The 20,390-nt window shown below is 37.8% G+C and overlaps 5 protein-coding genes and 1 pseudogene across 5 annotated transcripts; 4 read left to right on the forward strand and 2 right to left on the reverse strand.

Moving 5' to 3' along the window:
• Nucleotides 1–690: 690 nt before the first annotated feature.
• LOC110418398 (BAG family molecular chaperone regulator 2) lies at nt 691–3,137 on the forward strand. Its single transcript, XM_021431115.2, has 4 exons — nt 691–1,108; nt 1,446–1,702; nt 2,280–2,426; nt 2,761–3,137. The coding sequence occupies exons 1-4, from the start codon at nt 862–864 to the stop codon at nt 2,899–2,901; spliced, it is 792 nt and encodes a 263-aa protein (XP_021286790.1). The 5' UTR covers nt 691–861; the 3' UTR covers nt 2,902–3,137.
• A 137-nt stretch (nt 3,138–3,274) lies between these two features.
• LOC110418397 (Tetratricopeptide repeat (TPR)-like superfamily protein) lies at nt 3,275–5,707 on the forward strand. Its single transcript, XM_021431114.2, has one exon. The coding sequence runs from the start codon at nt 3,456–3,458 to the stop codon at nt 5,304–5,306; it is 1,851 nt and encodes a 616-aa protein (XP_021286789.1). The 5' UTR covers nt 3,275–3,455; the 3' UTR covers nt 5,307–5,707.
• A 440-nt stretch (nt 5,708–6,147) lies between these two features.
• BRCA1 (breast cancer susceptibility1) lies at nt 6,148–11,432 on the forward strand. Its single transcript, XM_021431513.2, has 14 exons — nt 6,148–6,344; nt 6,444–6,497; nt 6,582–6,652; nt 6,996–7,109; nt 7,256–7,701; nt 8,034–8,144; nt 8,253–9,278; nt 9,391–9,491; nt 9,591–9,777; nt 9,896–9,993; nt 10,109–10,235; nt 10,319–10,484; nt 10,650–10,768; nt 11,081–11,432. Exons 1-14 carry the CDS (start codon nt 6,289–6,291, stop codon nt 11,408–11,410), a joined length of 3,006 nt encoding a protein of 1,001 aa, XP_021287188.1. The 5' UTR covers nt 6,148–6,288; the 3' UTR covers nt 11,411–11,432.
• A 475-nt stretch (nt 11,433–11,907) lies between these two features.
• On the reverse strand, nt 11,908–13,199 carry LOC110418713 (myosin heavy chain-like protein). Its single transcript, XM_021431514.2, has 2 exons — nt 12,815–13,199; nt 11,908–12,728 (listed from the first exon to the last, which is right to left on the reverse strand). The coding sequence occupies exons 1-2, from the start codon at nt 12,912–12,914 to the stop codon at nt 11,908–11,910; spliced, it is 921 nt and encodes a 306-aa protein (XP_021287189.1). The 5' UTR covers nt 12,915–13,199.
• A 2,317-nt stretch (nt 13,200–15,516) lies between these two features.
• LOC110418718 (metalloendoproteinase 1-like) lies at nt 15,517–16,417 on the forward strand (annotated as a pseudogene).
• Nucleotides 16,418–17,237: 820 nt separating this feature from the next.
• Nucleotides 17,238–19,630, reverse strand: LOC110418496 (Carbohydrate-binding X8 domain superfamily protein). Its single transcript, XM_021431239.1, has 4 exons — nt 19,296–19,630; nt 18,071–18,409; nt 17,644–17,674; nt 17,238–17,539 (listed from the first exon to the last, which is right to left on the reverse strand). The coding sequence occupies exons 1-4, from the start codon at nt 19,363–19,365 to the stop codon at nt 17,437–17,439; spliced, it is 543 nt and encodes a 180-aa protein (XP_021286914.1). The 5' UTR covers nt 19,366–19,630; the 3' UTR covers nt 17,238–17,436.
• Nucleotides 19,631–20,390: the final 760 nt, after the last annotated feature.

Consider the following 20,390-nt stretch of genomic DNA (forward strand, 5'->3'; position numbering starts at 1 on the left):
TGCCAGCCCTGCTTTAATTGCAAAAGTTGTTTAATATTCTTTTTGTCTATCTTTTTTATTTTATGTCTCAAAAAAAAATTTAGATATTTAATATTCTTATTTTTATATTAAAAATTTATTTTTCATAATATTTTATTATATTATAAAAATATTTTTCAAATTTTAATATAAAATACATTGAAATCAAAATTTTTATATTAACTTATGTCAAAAAAAAATAAAACAATTAAAGACGAAAGGAGTATTTGTAATTTATAATTTATTAGAAATTACAAACTTTTTAAGTTTCTTATATTAAAATTTTAAAATAAAAAATAGTTACGAATGTCTCAAAATGTATATATTCGTGTACACATGGTATATTATTATTAATTTTAAAGTGAAATTTATCATATTTAGTGTTAATTTTATGTATTTTTTTTTATTTTTTGTTTATCATGTATATGTAAATAGAGATGATTGACTTCAGACAATAAATTTCCTTTGTTTATCACAAAATAGAAAAAAATGGCGAACCTCTCATTTGCGCTTTCTACTGGTTACTTCCTTACTTGAGCTGTCGGCAACTGTACTGCTTAGCTGTTACTGACATCTCACACGTGGCAAGCTTCCCATTGGTAGAAACACCCTCCTGTCGTTTTTTCTCATGTCTTCGAAGCAAAACCTTAAACGCAACCCAGCACATATAAAACCCGTACACTCCCTCCCACCACGTTCTTCGCTGTTTACTGTCGGCAAAGGAAACTAGACTTGTTCAACTTCATGCCTTGAAAGATATTTTTCCTTCACTTTCCCAAGAAAATTAGCAACAAAAAATCTGTCTTTTTTTTAAAAAAAATTTTATTGTGTTCGACACGAAAGATGATGAAGAGAAAGTCCAATGTGTATGGTAGAATGAGTAGTGAAAGCTCAAACAATACGACGCCGTCCTCCTCCTCCTCCTTCTCCACGTCCATGGAAGAAGCAATCGAGTGGGAAATGAGACCTGGAGGGATGCTGGTGCAAAAGAGAACCCAGAACGCCGACGTTTCAGCCCCTGATATTAGCTTGCGTGTTGCTTACGGGGCGGTGCGTTACGAGATCTCCGTGAACTCTCAAGCGACTTTTGGTAAGATACAGCCGGATCTACTTACATAAATACATTTTTCTTCCATGGTTTCCATTTTCTGTTTGTTTGGTAGGTGAGAAAGTGGGGAGAAAATAATGGCAGTGGGGAATGTTGTTATTCTCAGTTTTTTTTTTAAGTTGAGTTGTTGTTTTTACTGTTACGTGAGGGGTTGCATGGGTGCTTCAGATCCCTACTTTTTCTATTATTCATTACTTCAACGTTAAACACTGAAAGTGTGTGTGTCAGTGTGTGTGTCTATATATATATATATATATAAATATATAAAGAAAAATACTTGAGGATAAAATGGGAAAGTTGACGTTGGATTGACCGACAGGGGAGGTGAAGAAACGTCTAACAGCGGAAACAGGGTTGCAAGCGGGCGAACAGAGAGTGATATTCAAAGGGAAAGAGAGAGAAACGGTGGAGTATCTAGACATGTGCGGGGTCAAAGACCGATCGAAAGTCATACTGATGGAGGACCCAGCGAGCATCGAGCGAAGGTTCATCGAGATGCGCAGAAACGCCAAGATCCAGAGCGCACACCGCGCCATCAACGACGTCTCCATGGAAGTCGATAAGCTGGCGGACCAAGTAAGCAAAATGCCTCATTTTATATTTTCATCTCAGTTCATCGTCTGTAGCCCTGATTGTTTATTTGGCAAGTTTTTTGTTAGTGCTCATTATGTTGCTGATGAGAATATGGATGAGGAAAGCAATGAAAGAATCGAAAGTGTCATGATCAAATAGCTGGATGACATGAAGATACAGATGGGGTTTCCAGTTATGATTTAGGTGTAGAATCTGGACCTCAAAGTGGGGCACTGGTCTTTTTATGCATTTACACTGTGGCTGTGTCGATTAAAAGCAGAAACGAACCTGGCCACCAATTACTGCCATTTTTTGGAGCTTGGGTTCATCAGGGCCAAGGGTCCAGGCGCATTCATCTTTTGTTCACCTGACTTTGGACATCATATTCTGATTTTTTCTAGGGGGTGTGTGCCACCAGCTCACAGGCTCACTGTGATGGCCTAAAACACTCAAATCCTAGAGTGACATTCCTTTTTTCTTATTAGAAACACAAGCATTTAGTATGTAATTCTTCCTGTTATTGTTGTACACAGACAGATTATGATCTATGATTATAAATGTTCTGTTTTTGGGTCATCAGGTTTCTGCAATCGAAAAATCAATCTCTGGTGGAGTTAAGGTACCGGAGGTTCAAATCACAACTCTTATTGAGATGCTCATGAGACAAGCAATCAAGCTAGAAAACATCGCTGCAGAGGGAGATGCTTTTGCCCAGAAAATTTTGCAGGTACCTGGAAATATGAATTCTTCTTTTCTATCAAATAAGAAATTTTCAGTTAATAGCTGTAACATCCTTGGGATGCACCCTTTAACTTCTCTCTATATGATTCACAATCATCATGAATGAGGAATAATCCATTCAACAGAACAAATGCGCTGAATTCTGTCAGCTTTTGGCTGACAAGTTTCAGTAGTTAACCATAGCCATAAATAAATGACCCAGATTTCCGCTGCAATTGTCTCCTTGCTGAAATTGTGATTAATGTGTTAAATCGTACAATAATTTGCGCATTTGTTGTCCATTGAGTACTACAAACTTATTCATGGTTTCGTTTTTCCAGGGCAAGAGAGTTCAGAAATGCGTTGAAACCCTTGACACGTTGAAGATATCAAATGCTAGAGTAAAGCCTGTAATCGTCACAACCAAATGGGAGACGTTTGAGCCTTCTTCGGCCATGGCACAATGGGAAATTTTTGATTGATCCAAAGATCCTTTCTTTACTCTTCATTTTCCATTCTTTTTCTACCCTCAATATCCTAGCTCAAGATAGAGACATAAGCGAGCTATCTGCTTGTACGTACAGCCCCTTCTTTGCCACATATATAGTTTGCCAATAAGCATTGGTGAGGATTTTTAGATGTAATGTATGGTTGAAACTTGGAAACCCTGTGTAATGTTACAACTTCAGTAAATTAGCGGGAAAACTCTTCTGATTAATCTACAGTCTGATCAAGCACGAAGCAGAGATCAAATTAGCTAGAGCCACCCTGGACATATTTTCCATTGAAGAAATTGAGCTCACCTAGTTTAAAAGCTGTTACCTCCTCCAGCTTCTGCCCCGTTGATTATCAGAACCGTTTACCAAAGTAGCATTTGCATATATAAAAGAATTTGGGATGAATTTCATGTCCACTCCGATGGCTACTGAGAATCGAGAATCCGTATGAGAGATTTAAGCAAGTTCCAGGATCCAGCAAGACCCGGAAACCGCATACTAAGGGCCAGAAACAAGACTGGTGAGACAAACATGAACCAATGCTCTCAAAGCACCCAAGGAACCATTCATTCATCCTTTTCTCGTCTTTAACGACCTCATGTTTCTACTCCACAACGCCACCACCCGCATCATCTTGCCCTGAAAATCCAGTATCTTTCATTGTCAAGAAATGCATTTCACTCTTACAGAACTGTAGCTCTTCTGAACTCAAACTCAGACAAATCCACGCTTTCTCTCTCAGGCATGGGGTCCCACTCAACGACCCTGATATCGGCAAACACCTTATTTACAATCTTGTTTCCCTCTCGACTCCCATGTCTTATCCTTACAGCATCTTTTCTCGTATCCAGAGCTCCAATGTATTCATTTGGAATACCATGATTAGAGGTTATGCGGAGAGTGAAAACCCAGAGGCCGCCCTGGAATTATACAGCCAGATGCAAACGTCTTGCATCGAACCTGATACTCATACATACCCTTTTCTTTTAAAAGCCGTTGCCAAGTTGGCGGACATAAGAGTTGGTGAAAATATGCATTCCACTGTTATAAGAAATGGGTTCGATTCGTTAGTCTTTGTTCAGAACTCTATGCTTCATATGTATGCTGCCTGTGGACTCGTCGACAGTGCGTATAAGGTGTTTGAATTATTGCCTGAAAGAGACGTCGTGGCTTGGAATTCTGTGATCAATGGTTTCGCTCTTAATGGGAAACCTAACGAGGCTTTGACTCTCTTCAGGGAAATGTGTTTGGAGGGTGTGGAGCCAGATGGGTTCACTTTGGTCAGTTTGTTTTCTGCTTGTGCTGAGCTAGGTGCTTTGGCATTGGGTAACAGAATTCACGTGTATATAGTGAAGGTTGGTTTGAGTGAGAATTTGCATGTTAAGAATGCGCTTTTGGACCTTTATGCAAAGTGTGGTAGCATTAGAGAGGCCAAGAAGGTATTTAATGAGATGAAGGAAAGGAATGTTGTTTCTTGGAGTTCTTTGATTATTGGATTGGCTGTCAATGGCTTTGGTAAGGAAGCACTTCAGCTTTTCAAGCAGATGGAAAGAGAGGGATTGGTGCCTAGTGAGGTTACTTTTGTTGGGGTTCTCTATGCTTGTAGTCATTGCGGGATGGTTGATGAAGGTTTCAATTATTTTACGAGGATGAAAGAGGAATATGGTATTTTGCCCAAGATAGAACATCATGGTTGCATGGTTGATCTGTTGAGTAGGGCTGGCTTGGTAAAGGAGGCATATCAGTACATCCAAAACATGCCATTGCAGCCTAATGCTGTTATTTGGAGGACATTGCTCGGAGCATGCACCACATATGGCCATTTGACTTTAGGAGAGTACGCAAGAGCTCAAATTTTACAGCTAGAACGTGGATGTAGTGGTGACTATGTGCTCCTCTCGAACCTATATGCATCAGAGCAACGCTGGTCTGATGTGCACATCTTGAGGCGTAAAATGCTTAGGGAAGGGGTGAAGAAAGTACCAGGTTATAGCCTTGTAGAGTTGGGCAATCATGTGTACGAATTTGTCATGGGCGATAGATCTCATCCTCAAAGCGAGGAAATCTATGCAATGCTAGCAGAAATCACAACGAGGTTAAGATTAGAAGGTTATGCTCCCGATACAGCCAATGTGCTTGCTGATATAGAGGAAGAAGAAAAGGAGAATGCTTTGTCTTACCATAGCGAGAAGATTGCAATTGCTTTCATGCTGCTTAAGGCAGCACCAGGTACCCCAATCAGGGTTGTGAAGAACTTGAGAGTATGTGCTGATTGTCATACGGCCATTAAGCTTCTATCAAAAGTTTTCAAACGAGAGATTATTGTCAGGGATCGAAGTAGGTTTCACCATTTCAGAAACGGTTCTTGTTCTTGTGCGGATTACTGGTAGTCCAATTCAAGGATTCTATTCAAAATCTCAGGTACTGATAAGCAATGGAATGCAATTCAGGTACAGAGATGAAGGTGAATGTTCAAACTTGAAATGGCAAAGTTTGCTCACTTGCACTGCCCTCGCTCTGTTCATGGTACAAACCGATACTTGAATTCCACCATTGTTATCAGTAAGCAACACAGCAGTTTTAAGTTAATTATCCAATTTATCTCTGTTCCATTGTCCGTCACACTGAAACACTCCTGCGTAAACATTTGGTTTACCTGGTTGATGGATGTACTTTATCATTTATTCTTTGGTTACTCAACTCCTTTCTTAATTGTCCGCAATTTCTAATTTCTATTAAAATTTACTTATGGCAACATCGTTTTGGGGTATAAGCCACATTCACATTAAACAGTGACCAATGGATATTATTTTAAACAATAATATCTTTGTAAATTGAATTTATTTTAATTAGACTCTAAAGATGATTAACTTTTTCTATATTTTTCTTCAAAAATATTGTTAAAAATTGTTAAAAAAAATGTAAAAACAATACTTATATGATGATTATTTTTAAAATAGTTTTTGATTGATTAGATTAGTTCAAAATATTCAGATGAAACTGACCAAAACGATCAAATACATACTCTCACCAATGAATTTTGGACTTGGGTCTGGGCCCTTGGGCAAAACCTTGTAAAGCCAGCCCATCTTCCCCAAACGCTCCTTTAGCTTGGGTTTCCCGAGTCCCTTACAATGGCCAGCCCATTTTTTGAAATACAGCCGCGAACTGGTGAGAAATCTTTGGCGGGTTCAAAAATTCGAAAATTGAGATTTCAGTTTTGCGCTTTCTTCCAAGACAATCTTCCGCCATAATCCATATCTTTCGTTTCGTCTGCCTTCCGTCGCTAACTCCCTCTCTCTCTCTCTCTGTCTCTCTATCTATCTCTCTCAAGAAGAAAGGAACGATTATTTCCCTGATCAAGACCCAAAAATGGGGGATCCAAGTCACCTGGAGAAAATGGGCAGAGAGCTCGAATGCCCCATTTGGTATATTCTCATTAACCCAGACAAACCCTTCATCCTCTTTCGTGTTTTTTTTTTTCATTTTTCTTAATTTTTTTTATTAAAACAATATCTATTTCGCAGCTTGGGTCTGTTGAATTCTGCCGTTTCACTTACATGCAACCACGTATTCTGCAAGTAAGTTATATAAGCCCTTTACACTTCAGAGAAAATGGAACAAAGAAAATCCCTGATATCGAAATTTTTTCTGGTCTTTTACAGTGCCTGTATCATGAAATCAATGAAATCAGGTTCCAATTGTCCTGTTTGCAAAGTGCCCTACCAGCGCAGAGGTATGTTTCATTCTTGATTTTCCAGTGCTTTTAGAATATGCATGCCTTTAATTGTTTCTATGTTCTTAGTCAGTAAGTTTGATAATTACTGCTGCTATCTGTTTGGTTGACAATTGAGGCCAGCAACTTCACTCTGTTTGGTTGTTGGTTTTTATGTTCTTTGCTGCAAAATCAAACAATACTGTTGAATTGGTGTGACATTTTAGTTATATGAGTACTTGTTTTTGCTTTAATTTGTTGAAACAAGAAGCAAGCAGCAAAACCTTACAGTCAACTTGAGTTTATCTACAAGCTTCAGTTGCTTGGCTGTTTTCAACTCAATTCTTTTCTATTTTTGCTGTAGAGGTTCGTCCGGCTCCTCACATGGATAACTTGGTTAGCATTTATAAAAGCATGGAAATTGCTTCAGGTATTAATATTTTTGTCACCCAGAACCAGCCTCAGGATGGACCATCAGGTAATATAGGCACACATTCATTTAGTACAAGCTATCATAAGATTTATTTTCTTTTCTTGATAAGACATAAGAATAGACAGGAATATATTTTGACCTTATATGTAGTTTGAAATTTTCCAGTCAGTCTTTGCTTTTTTGTATTGCAGATGATGAAAAGCAAGTTGAAAATGATCTCAATTGTAGTGAGAGAGTGGACGATCAGGGAGCGACCAAAAGAAGAGGATCGAGGGTGGATAAGTCCACAACTGTGAATTCTGATCCCCTTCCTGTGAAGCCTTCTTTTCCTACCAACAAAAGGGTTCAGGTGCCACAATATCCTCATACAGAAATGCAAATGTCGGCTGCAAAACTTGGACGTGGATTGGCTGAAAGCACCAAGGATGAATCTAAATGCAGTTTGATAGTTCAAAAGGAGAATTACGTTCTAAAAGAAAAGGAAGAATTAATACTTGCACCCTTTTTCTGGTTGAGGGAGGAAGATGTAGAGAAGTCAAGTCAGCTTACTGATGGGGATCAATTTGCGTATATAACACCACCTGAAGTTCCTTCTTTCAGTGATATTAAGGATTCTGATGATGAAGGCTCCTCTAAAGTAAGTACTCACATCTCTGTGTTAGCTAAGTACATTTTTAGAATCATCTACAGAAATTGTCTAAATGGTTTTGTATTTAATAATAACTGTATCTTACCTTTTTGTTCATAATCGAGATTTTGATTTATAAGCATATGAAATTGTTTATTGGTTCAGACCTTAAACTTATGTCATGCTTAGCTGCCTCAGATCTCCAACTTTTCAATGACTTACTGTTGACTTGAGCAGGTCCTGTGTCATCTGAAGATGCTCAGATAGTTGAACTTTTTAATGGCTATGATTTTTTAATGGCCTGAAATTATTTTTCTTACATCTTCCTGAAAACCATGTAGGAGGAGGTGCAGGGAAACACTGGTCATGTGAATTTCTTCGATAGCGAAATGTTTGAATGGACACAGAGAGCTTGCTCCCCTGAACTTCTTCCAAGTCCTGTTAAAATGCAGGTAATATTAAATACCCCACCTAAAATGCTATTATGCATGCTTTATTTTTGAAGCAATTTTCATCATGTTTTGGTCATTCTGATTTACTATAATTTCAAATAAATGCAGGTTGCAGATACTGATGAACTAGCACTACAAGGTGCAAATACAGTCGAACCCTATATTAATAATGGCGCATGCATGACAACTAGACATGATACATCAGAAGAAATGCTGCCTAATATGTCATCTTCCAGAACCAAGGCTATTAGTAATAAGATTAGGAATCAAAAATCCAGGCAAATAGGTAGGAAAGCTAGAAAGACTGCCCAAAAGAAGATTGCTGAAAGAACTACCAGTCCTGTTTGGAAAAATTATGCTGATCTAGGAAAATTATCTGATGGTTTTAATCAAAACCAAGCAGCTGACAATAGTGGCAATTCTTATTTGGCTAAGACTAGGATAAATAAGGTGGCTGGTTTGGATCACTATGAAACTGAACCAATAGCAACATATGTTTCTGCTGCCTCTGGAAATGCAGATACTCCTAACCAGGATGACACACAAATGGTTAAGAAGTTGCCTACCAGAGCCAGCAAGAAAAAATGTGGTGATGAATATGAGAATTTGACGACAGGAAAAAGTTGCAGGAGGATCACTGGCCCGTGCCAAAAGAAATCTTGTTCAAAGTCAAAGAAACAAAAACCAAGTTCAGCTATAGTTGATTTCCCTGAAGAAGTTTCAACCGCACACAACCAGACAAAAGAAAAGATGATTCTACAGAACTCTTTTTCCATTCCTGTAGCTAATGACAATGGTGTCAAACAGTTAAGTGAAGGATCGATCAAACGTGCTAGAGAAGTAAAGTCTGCTTTGAGTTTGAAAAGCGAGAAAAACACAAGTTGTAAGAAAAAGATGAAACTATCTTTTACTGATGACACAAAAGATTGGTTGGCTGAAGACCATCAGCTAGGAAATAGCAATGTTTCTATGGGGAGATTAAGTGAACAGGTTCAAGGGAGTCCTACTGTTGGAATTTCAGATGGTTCAACAGCAAAGAAGCTTCCTGTTGCAAATGGAATGGCCTTGCGCAAATGTGAGACTGTTACAAATAAAACACAATGTGCTTTCTGTCTTTCTACCGAAGAGTCTGAGGTTAGTCCTTAGTTTTGTCAAATACCTCCTCCTAACAATGATATGACTATAACAGCCTATGCCTATCTCTTCTATTGACGTGCCCAAGCTTATTTGCTAAATAAAATTGCAGGCCTCAGGGCAGATGGTTCATTATTATGATGGCAGGCCTGTTCCTCTAGATTATAATGGTGGCTCAAAGGTCATACATTCACACAAGAACTGCACTGAATGGTAAAAGAATTTTTATGGAATAAACTGTCTCCAACTTAACTCTTCGAATTTACAATTTTGATGTTGTTGTAGTATAACTTTTCAGAAAAATATTTGCAGGGCACCTAATGTTTATTTTGAAAATGATAAGGCAATCAACCTTGAAGCTGAATTATCCAGGAGTCGAAAAATAAAATGCCCCTGTTGTGGACTCAAAGGTGCAGCGTTGGGCTGTTATGAAAAGAGTTGCCGCAAGAGTTTTCATGTTCCTTGTGCAAAATTAATCTCAGAATGCCGGTGGGACACTGTAAGTGTTTTGCTGATTGAAAAGCTTCCTGTACTTTTTTTATTGAAAAGTTTACGCAGAATGCCTCTTGTTAATGTGTTTATTTATTTATTTATTTATTTTTGAATCCCTGCTATAGGAAAACTTTGTAGTGTTATGCCCTCTTCATGCCTCGTCTAAGTTGCCCAATGAAAATTCAGAATCTCAAGAAAGCAGAAAAAGACGTGTTTTGAGAGGGTAAGCAGAGGATTCATTTAGTTTATTTTTAGTATTCCTCATGAACTTCCTCCACTGCTTCATGCTCTATGACAATTCCATTAGATCCTTCTTCTCACTCTTGTTTCGTTTCCAGACATTCTCCCATTCACTACAATCGAGTTCCTACAACCAATGGCATCAGTGTGCAGAAGAAATGGAATCCTTGTGGGTCTCCCAACAAATTGATTCTCTGTTGTTCAGCTCTTACAGTTGGAGAGAGGGTAAGGCCGGTGGATTTAGCTTTTCATTTGTTCTTTCACAGAAAGAAATTCCTTAACAGTTTTCTAAATTATTTGAACTGCAGGAAATCATATCTGAATTTGAGAAATTATCTGGGTTAACAGTGTTGAAGAAATGGGATTCAAGTGTGACCCATATCATTGCATCCACAGATGAAAATGGAGCATGCAAAAGAACTCTTAAAACTTTAATGGGTATCTTGGAGGGGAAGTGGATACTGAATATTAATTGTTAGTATTTTTTATCGGCATCAAGAGAATATAATTGCTTGAGTTCTAAAGTTTATAATTTTTGTGAGCCAAAGTGCCTATTCTGTGATACATACGCAATAGCTTTGCATAAATGCATGTGCGTATTATAACTGCTGCTTGCATTCTGAATTTCTATTTCTGCAGGGGTCAAAGCTTGCATTAAAGCCATGAAACCTGTTGATGAGTTGCAATATGAAATTACTCTTGATGTTCATGGAATCAGGGATGGTCCTCAACTTGGCAGGCTGAGGCTCCTGAACAAGGTCGGTTCCTCTGGATCTGTTCAAATATATTATTATAGCCATTATTTAGAGTGATTTTTTTTTTAATTTTAAGTCTTCATGGGCGATGCTAGTCCTGACCCTTCCATTGATGTGAGACTCTTTGGTCTTATCTACTGGAAACCATAAATTTACGTAATACGTTTGGCTCTTATTTTGTTTCTGAAAGATAAGATATAGGGCAGGCATCTTGAAGAATCCTGAAAATGATGTGTGCATGTGTATGCTGTCACTGAACTTGCCTGCTTATTTGATTTTGTTCTGACGATTTTGATTTGACAACATTCCATGCAGCACCCAAAGCTTTTCGATGGGTCTAAGCTCTACATGATGGGAGATTTTGAGCCTTCTTATAGGGGATATCTACAAGACCTTGTAGTTGCTGCAGGAGGCACCATTCTGCATAGAAAACCCATTTCAGGTGATCAGGGAGCCCCTGTATCTTCAACCTTCATAATTTACAGCCTTGAGTTGCCTGAAAAATGTGATCCAGGCAAGAAGCATATGATTTTAAGCCGCAGGCAGTCTGATGCTGAAGCTCTGGCAAGTTCAACCGGAGCCAAAGCATTAAGCAATACGTGGCTTTTGAACTCCATCTCTGCGTGCAAATTGCAAAATCTCTAAACAGTTTTGCATCTGTAAATGTGTACTCTTGCAATGTAACAGGTAAGAGAAGTAGAAATTGTTTTCTGTGAATCCATTACAATGAATTTTCTTTAACTAGTTGGGAGTGAAAATTAGAACTGTTCTATCAGAATATGGCAAAATAAAATCATGCAAAATTTATAGCTTATGGATTGTTCTTCATGGAGAAAGCTTGCAGATTACAGTGAAATTTACATAAATCTGTCATATGATTAGTAGAGTCAAGTTATTTCCACAAAGAGCTTTCAAAAAAGCAACATGAAATACATATGGATTCCAAGATGAGATGGAAAAGGAACAAAACTTTGGGTTTATGCAACTACTGAGATTGTGGGCTCAAGCTAGAAAACTGAACTACATCAATGCAATAATACCAAAATATTCACAGATATGATTTGTCATCTTGAACTGAAGCATCTGCCAAAACTTTCCTATGCTGGAATAGAAGACATGGCCACCATACCAGCATTTTGATCTCAGTTACAGGTGCTTTTCTTTTGCATGTGCTTCGAAATCGTAACATTTAAACTCTCGAACATGCATTCCAGTGCTGAAATTTCCCTCTCAATGTCTGCTTCCCCTACTTCTGTTGCTGCCAACCGCTGCTTGAGTCCATGTACTCGACCAAGCCCTGCTGCTACTTCAACCCCCATTTCCTCGATCGTTGTTTGAATCCCCACGCTTTCCTCTTTTGCATCTTTATATTTTCTCTTCAAGGATCGATACCCATCAAGGGACTTCAAAAGTTGCTCCGAAAGTGCCTTGTTTCGCTCTTGAAGGGCAGCATTGACCCCTTGAGTCTGATCTCCCGCATGCTTCTTCTCTCTATGCTCTGCAGCGCAAGCTTGCACTTTAGCCAGCAACGTCTCATTCTGTGCCTTAAGATCATTGATGAGTTCCTCCATTCCATTCAATTCTTGAACCTTTCGAGAAAGCTCCGAGGCCATGATTTCTTTCTCCTTTCCCAAGCTAGAACACATAGCTTCCAGGCTCTTCCTTGCAGCAGAGCTTGCATGCAGCTCTCTTCTCAATTTCTCTTTCTCATCTATCACAAGATCCGCACCAGACTTCTTGTCCCTGGGAGCACGATGAGGCCTGAGATCTGTGTTGCACCGCCTGAACTCCTTCAAAGGGCTGCCAACAGGTGGTGAATATTTTTGGATCCGGGATTTAACATCGTCCAGAATGCTGATCATCCCAGCCACCCTTTGCGTTCTGCGACCATCTTGATCCCCATTGCTCGCCTGGCTTTGCTCGTGGATCAACTTCAGAAGTAGCTTCACGTTTGCAGCAATCCCTAATCATGGCAAAAAAACCAAAGAAAATTCATGCAAACAATCAATGATTAAACGAGCCTGACAAGCACTAGGCTCAAAAGGTTACCTTCGAAAGTGAAGTCTTGACCTTCAACATGGTGGTAATCACTAGAGGAAGGACGTGCTATCTCAGGAGATGAATATGCTCTACCGCCACGGCTGATCATCTCGAAGAAATGGGAGAGAAAAATCTAAGATCTTTCAAAAGAGGGAAAAACAAATTGAAAGCAAAAGGGTCAAAACTTTATAATAAAAGAGGGAACAATGAGTATTTCTATGTCCTATTATGAGGTTGAGGGATCCAAAAAGAGAGACTGCTTTTGCACTCTCCCCTTTTCTTCTTCTCCCGTTCTTGACTTTTGCTGATCTAATCCTTGTCTCTGTCTGTAAATTTTTTTTTTATTCTATTGAGAATTTTCTTTGGTGCTGGCTAGGTCTGGGAATATGGTTGGCTCTTGCTTGTAAATCCTGCGCAATTAGTGCTCTGATGGTTTGACCTTTTCACAATATTTTCCATTGGCCGTTGGCCTGCTTTGCCTTTCCTTACACCTTCCTCAGAGGGACGTTACTTGAACCATTTTCCCTTAATAAATTTGGATTTTAACTATACTTTATTCAGTGTAAATTTATCCGTAACGGTTGTTAGTGTGTACTATCTTTACGGTTCTATTTTATCCAAAATAATATTAAATATTAACAAATATATAAATAAAAAATAACCCCAAAGATCATATTACACAAATATGGATTGATGTGAGAAGTTTGACTCAAAAGAGATGGGTTTATGCTTTGTCTACATCATTTTTTTACCGTAACGTTAATCTTTGATGCATGTACTCTTTCATTTCTTTGTAGAGAGACAGAGAGAGAGATGAAGATCCTGTTTGATGAAGTCTTCAATTTAATTAGCATGGGAACCGGAATGGGGGCGAAAAGCATGGAGGTGGCAGGGTCAGCTTACGATCCACATGCTAGATGCATGGGAAGAGGGCCACTTATTAATTGTTTCCGGCCTGTCTCTGCCCAAATTCTTTATAATTCTTTCATAATTCTTTCTTCTAGTTATAAGAAACAAGATACCAAAAATCTACTCCTACCATCTTGAATCTCGCATGGTTACCCCTTTTTTTGTCAAAATATTCACTTGACTAGTGTTCATTCTTTTCAAGATTTTTTTTTTTCTGTTTTGATATGAGATTAAAATATTTATCTTTTTTAAGCATTTTACTTAACATTTATAGTTATTATCTTTTAAAACAATAATTTTTTTTATAATTAGAATTATAGTGTGACTTTGTTGAAGTATTTTATCACCTCTTAATATGAAATATGAATGTCTTCTATTGTCCATATTAATAATTATTCTGATCTCTTGAAAGACAACACAATAGGATCAAAATCATATGATGTTATTCTATATTAATATATACAAGTATAGGTTTACTTTGATTACTCTAATTTTTTCAAAATAACATCACAAGAACAACTCAACCATAATTGTTTCCTGCTTGTCTATGTCTAAATTTCTTTTATAATTCTTTTTTTTAATCATAAGAAATAAAGTACGTAGAATCTATTATTACAATCTCGCACTTGTTATTTTTTTTTTCAAAATATTAGCTTGACAAGGTATGCAGCATTCATTTGTTTAAAATTTTTTTTATTTGTTTGATATGAGATTTAAACTCTTTATTTATTTACTTTGAAGTATTTGTCATGATATTTATATTTTATTATTAATAAACAGTCTTTTTCTAATAACTGAAATTATAATGTGACTTTATTGAAATATTAAGAATTTCATTTGTGATTATGAAAAATGAATACCCGTGCCTTTTAACCACTATTTCAATTCCAAAACCCAAAACAATAAGATTGAATTTCTACCAAGTTATCCAATGCTAATGTGTTGAAATATTATTTAAATTTAAGTTCATATTTGGGTTTAGCAAGTTTTTTTTACAGCAGGAGTAATTAAAAACAGTGCAATTTGTTTTGGTTCCTTTGATGGGCGGTGAAGTGTAATTTACAACCCAATTTCCATGCACGGGAGTTCAAGCAAAACCAGCTGTAGTCTCGACTCTCAAACGTCATGCATGCTCTCTTTCTCTCTCTCTCTCTCGTAGAAGTTCATTTTGACCAAAGTCCATAAGGATAAACCAGCACTGCATGTTGCAATATTCATGTGGGAGTCCAGCTACAGCACAACTACGTACTTGCCACTCAATCTTCCTCATCATCTCATGTGCCCCCAAAATCATTGCCAATCACTGCGCTGCTCATTCACTGCAAAAATTACAAGGTGTTTCGCTTAATTGATTTGGTTGGAAACAATGTATCCCATATAGTTTCGAGGGAATCAATTTCGTTAGAAATTTGTCCAATAATGTTATTATCGTAATTAAGTGATAATATGGCCCTCCAGCTTCATCCCTAAAATGTTTACTTATATTGCCACGAATAAAAGATATTACATAATGATCATCCAATTTGATTCAAAGATTAGCTGGTATAAACAATACAATGCATATGTGTCAGTCTACTTAATTAGTAACCATGATTTATTGCTTATTACTACATTCTATTGAATCATTAATTACAATTTATATCTCCGTTTAATTTTATGTCAGGTCCTTATTAAGTTCTTCTATACCAAAATTAAGCAAACTTACCATATTTTTTTCTTGTTAAATATCTATAAAAAGGACCTAAAAGAAAAACCATGAGCAACGACAAGCATTTTAGCTATACTTTCTTAATAATTTAGTCATGCAATCTAAGTTGTTTTCCCTCCTTGCAACTGCTTCCTTTCTCTTCCTTCTTCCTTCGTTTTCACACGCTGTGTTTGCCAAGCTAAATCCTGAGAACCAATCACCATTTGCCTTCCTGAAACAGCTCGAGGGGTGTCGCAAGGGTGACAAGGTTAAGGCCATCGGGGACTTGAAAATGCACCTTAGAAGATTCGGGTACTTGAGCTCTATCGAACCTAACCATGGAGGACCCCAAATAAACTTTAATGATATGCCATCAAGACTTACCAACACAATTTCAACCTGAGGGTCACCGGAACCTTGGAAGCTGAAACCATATCGATCATGAACCTGCCACGATGTGGGGTGCCTGATGACAACATCATCAATGGCGGAAACCACAGTGGCTCTAGCTCTTTTCATGCAGTGCCTTGTTATGCATTCTTCAATGGAAGACCGAAATGGCCACCTTCCAAGACCAAACTGACGTACGCTTTCCGTCCAGGAACTCGACCAGATGCCATGGCCCCCGTTGCGCAGGCTTTCTCGACGTGGGCCTGGGTGACAAAGTTCCAGTTCAGCTTGGTGCAGGATTATAAAAATGCTGATTTGAAAATCAGTTTTCAGAGGCGTAATCATGGGGATGGGGTTTCTTTCGATGGCCCGGGGGGGAGTCCTGGCTCATGCTTTCGCACCAACCGACGGGAGGTTACATATTTGATGGGGATGAGAACTGGACGGTGGGCGCCAAGCCTGGCGCGTTTGACATAGGCACGGTTGGCCTGCATGAAATCGGCCATCTTTTGGGACTTAAACATTCCACCGTCAAACAGGCCATAATGTTCCCATTTATTGAACCTGGACAAATTAAAGGATTGAATGATGATGATATTAAGGGAATTCATAGTTTATATGGTTAATATTTGCCTAGCCTTGATTTTGAAGGGAAAAGTTTGAGTTCAATTATAGTTCATGTAGAGCATTTTTTTTGCTCGATCAAATAAAATTTTATTCTTTTCCTTTTAAAAGAACACTTAATTTTGATTTTGAATTTCCTCTAAAACATTTGGAAAAACAAATTTGAACTAATCAAAGTTTTAAAAAATATTATTTAAATTTATTAAAAACTTACACACAACTCGTTAAATGCCCTATTCATCATTTATTTCTCATTTAAGAAAGGCCAGTGACAGTGAGCATCATAGCAACCAAAAAGACAAAACGAGGGGCTGGATTTAGATCTTTTTTGGGGGGTTTAAGCCCTTAATCCTTACGGTAAATGGGAAAAAATTAAACTGAAAAGCCATGGCTTTCATGGTTGACAGACGCCGACCTGATGACACAATTGACATTCATGCGTGCCAACTGCTACGAGCACTGCCCCAAGCAAATGGGTTTCAGACAAAGGACAAAAGCTATCAGCCTATGACAGAGATACTGTAGTGAACTTGTGGCCCACTTTCTTCCTTCTGTCAGGATTTCACTCACTTTTCCTTCTGCTTTTGGTTCCTCCCTTGTTAGTTCTTTACTTAACCTTGCTAGACTGTAGTATTCATCCATTAATCCTCCTTTCCTTGATTCATTTCTCTTTTCTATATCGTCTCTCAATTTCTCACGAAAATCTCTGGTCCAGGACACAGGACAGGAGGCTCGATATTTTAGGCTGTTGGTCTTCTTCTTTTTTTCACAAATTTAGAACAATATACTAGTATATATATGGACCAGCATGCCTACATGGTATGAACAACAAAAACTATAGTAATAAATAGATAAAAATTAGATTCCTAAACCAATTACAAAGATAGGAATCCTCTAACTCTGATTATGCTCTTAATCCATCTGCCTTTACATTTTTAAGCATTTCAACCATATTTCAACAAAAAACGGGCAAAGATCATTCAAGCTTCAAGTGCAAGTAAGGGCAAAGATCAACCTTGCATCAGCTTCCCTTGTACAAAAGCAGTAAAACCCCGACAATTTCCCACCATAAAAAGCATGACTGGTATTTGGACAAAGGAGGTGGTGCTGCAGAGCCAACAGATCTGCAAAACCACAACAAAAAAGAAATCACATTGCATATACTCAACATCCAGAACCCTGCAAAGTATACAAGAAAATGAACAATGTACAGGATGAACATTCGTACCCTGGTGCAGAATAGAGGCACTTTCCATAACCTGCAGATAGCATGAGCAAACTTGGAAGTCAGGGATATATGCAATGTATTTGCATGTTGAACAATATTTTGTTTATAACCAAAAAGAATCACTTTGGAGCAATTCCTGAAGGACAACTTCGAAGAACTATGGACACAAATCCTAACTACAACTGTCAATTTTCCATGTACATTAAAACTAATGACGGAAACAATGACGCCTTTCAAGCTATATATGCTATTTATGATTTCAGAAATCAGGATATTCCCTCAAAAGAAAAGAAACCAAACTGGATATAGATTTTCTTTCTTTCATTGGAAACATGTTATACTCTGTTCAAAGGATATACCAGTCTGTGAAAATTAATTAATAACCAGAGGGGGAGGGGGTTTAATGTAACGTGAAGGAATTGCTTACTGGGGTTTTTTTTTGTTAAAGTGGCAGTTCCTCCGAAATTGCAAGCAATATCAGAATTGCCATTCTGTTGGTAATAGTTATTGAAGGCATAGGAGGCATGAGACACGAGGGTGTCAGGTTCATAGCATTGTCCTCCCTCTTGGATTGCCTTGCAATCAGCCATTCCCAGACCACATGCCCAATCTAATGCATTCTGCAAATCAATCTGGGAAACCCCGGCCAGGGCCACACACCATGTTGTACCATCAAGGAAAGTTGTGTTGCCTTCTGGAGGTGAAAGTGTTGTGACCGGAATCGCTGCTTCTGCCTTCTCTTGCACAGACAATTCCATTGTTGGGACTACAATTGCAAAGAATTGAGACACAAACAGAACAAAGCAGATTAGTAGCTGAGTAAACTAATCAACGATGGTATCAATGGTTATAAAATGGCACAGAAAATTGCTGCGAACATCTTTGCTCCTAAAAGAGAAAAACTAATATTTTACAAGTCTTGATTCCACCCTTCAGATGCTAAGGTGGGAATCAGCTGCAGTCTGAGCACAACTCAAACACGTTAAGCAAAGTTGCAGTAATCAAATTCTGATCTAGGCACTGCTTCAGTTTTAATCCTCAAGTGGTAAACATGCTGTGCTTAATGATAAATATGAATTAGGATTCTCAGTTTAATCAGGCATAAACTACAAAGGCAGCAAAAAGACAGACAATGCCATCATTATAATTATTAAATGAGGTTTGTTTTGTCAAGTCACAATCATTTTTCAGAGGTCATGATGGAGAGAATTAAGCATGAAGACAAGGCCTAGCTTTAGAGCAAAAGAAGCAAGATGATCATCCAATTAACGTAAACAAAGAAGATTAGTAAATAACAGGATGTTCCCCATTTCCACTAATCAAGAAAAAGAAAGGAGAAAACAATGCTACTCCAATCTTAGTCTCGTAGTCTTTAGGATTAAAAACTACGTTATTTTTACTGAGAAAGAGAAACAGCACTATGCCATTACTGTCTCCACCAGGAAGCTGCAACCGCAAGGTTTCAGAACAAGAAGATCTCAGCAAAGGAACCAAGAAGATTTGGACACGCCAAGAATCATGAAACGGATAGAAGAAAAGAAAAGCAGAGGCCAACGTGAAGTAATAGAAAGAAATCAACTCTGAACCAACAAACTAGAAGCAACAACCAACAAGAAACTAGAAGTATAGTATATATGAAAAAGAAAACATACCCAGATAGCACCCCATCAACAAGAGGCAGTTTAAAACCAAAGCTGCTACCTTTCTCATGGGTGGGTGCATCTTTACCTTAGCTAAACCTCCTTCACTCACGCTAAATGAGTTAACACACCCACACTCGAGTTGTTTTAGTGAAACAAAATGGGGTTTTGTAAGCACAGATGAGATGATGGTTAGAGAGGAATCAGCAGTTTCTTGAAAGGAAATTATCTTCTTTTTCTCTTTATACGAGGGGTATGTGCGTGTCTGTAAGAGACTGATGAATGCTACAGAAGCCAAGCACCCTATTTTGGCAGACCGTTTCAGACTTAGAATAATATTATAGTATCAAACTTTTCCCCAAGGTGGTTGAATCAAACAAGTTTTCCCGATTAATGATTTTCGTGATATATAAATGTAAACTTCTCGTGAAAATCGTTTCGCCGCGCTCTTGATACCGCACGGATTCTCTCGGAGTAATGCTCTTTCTAGTTCCTAATCAGCCCAATGATTTTCTATTGACAGGCTTACGAGCAAACATTTCGAAGCCGATGGCTCTGCCAGAGGGCCGGACCAGAGCAACATGACCAAGGTTCGGGCTCATTTCATTGCTCAGACTGGCTCGCCTGGGCCTAGCCTATCTTGTTCTCAATCCATTACTTAATGACAAGGAAAACTAAGAAATAGGGAAAAGTCTAGAGTTGCCTAGATTCTGCCAAACTGGTCGACATAGTTTTGGTTTTTCTGAATTGAGAAGATAGAGATTGAACTCTATTCTTTAAATAAAAAAATTATATATTAATTAATTAATTAATTACTCAGATACAACTAATCAGCATAATTTTATGATAATTTGATTTGTTTGATTAATTTCATTTTTAAAATTTTTTCGAATTGAATTGATTGAATGTACATCCTTAATGGAAATTATATAAAAGTTTTGAAAAGTAGTCAATAAGGTTAACAATAATACCTCTAAAAATACTCTTCAATTGAAATCTTGAAATTTTTTAAATAATAAGAAAACAATAAGAACTAAGAAAAATTAAGATTAAAAAAAAACCGATCGAACCAACCAGCATAGTTCATTTTATTTTTTTTTTGTTTTC

Source organism: Theobroma umbraticum, unplaced genomic scaffold, assembly GCF_002168275.2.
Source record: "Theobroma umbraticum cultivar Fairchild unplaced genomic scaffold, ASM216827v3 scaffold_50.0, whole genome shotgun sequence".
Lineage (NCBI taxonomy): Eukaryota > Viridiplantae > Streptophyta > Magnoliopsida > Malvales > Malvaceae > Theobroma > Theobroma umbraticum.

Bases quoted from the DNA above. Each gene is read 5' to 3' on its own strand.
- LOC110418496 (XM_021431239.1), bottom strand. From the start codon at position 19,365: ATGCACCCACCCATGAGAAAGGTAGCAGCTTTGGTTTTAAACTGCCTC. The intron at 17,675-18,070 runs GTAAGCAATTCC...TGCTATCTGCAG, and splicing joins TTTAACAAAAAAAAACCCCA to GTTATGGAAAGTGCCTCTAT. The intron at 17,540-17,643 runs GTACGAATGTTC...GTGGTTTTGCAG, and splicing joins TGCCTCTATTCTGCACCAGG to ATCTGTTGGCTCTGCAGCAC.
- BRCA1 (XM_021431513.2), top strand. From the start codon at position 6,289: ATGGGGGATCCAAGTCACCTGGAGAAAATGGGCAGAGAGCTCGAATGC. The intron at 7,110-7,255 runs GTAATATAGGCA...TTTGTATTGCAG, and splicing joins GCCTCAGGATGGACCATCAG to ATGATGAAAAGCAAGTTGAA. The intron at 7,702-8,033 runs GTAAGTACTCAC...AAAACCATGTAG, and splicing joins ATGATGAAGGCTCCTCTAAA to GAGGAGGTGCAGGGAAACAC.
- LOC110418397 (XM_021431114.2), top strand. From the start codon at position 3,456: ATGCTCTCAAAGCACCCAAGGAACCATTCATTCATCCTTTTCTCGTCT.
- LOC110418398 (XM_021431115.2), top strand. From the start codon at position 862: ATGATGAAGAGAAAGTCCAATGTGTATGGTAGAATGAGTAGTGAAAGC. The intron at 1,109-1,445 runs GTAAGATACAGC...ATTGACCGACAG, and splicing joins GAACTCTCAAGCGACTTTTG to GGGAGGTGAAGAAACGTCTA. The intron at 2,427-2,760 runs GTACCTGGAAAT...TCGTTTTTCCAG, and splicing joins TTGCCCAGAAAATTTTGCAG to GGCAAGAGAGTTCAGAAATG.
- LOC110418713 (XM_021431514.2), bottom strand. From the start codon at position 12,914: ATGATCAGCCGTGGCGGTAGAGCATATTCATCTCCTGAGATAGCACGT. The intron at 12,729-12,814 runs GTAACCTTTTGA...TGCCATGATTAG, and splicing joins TCAAGACTTCACTTTCGAAG to GGATTGCTGCAAACGTGAAG.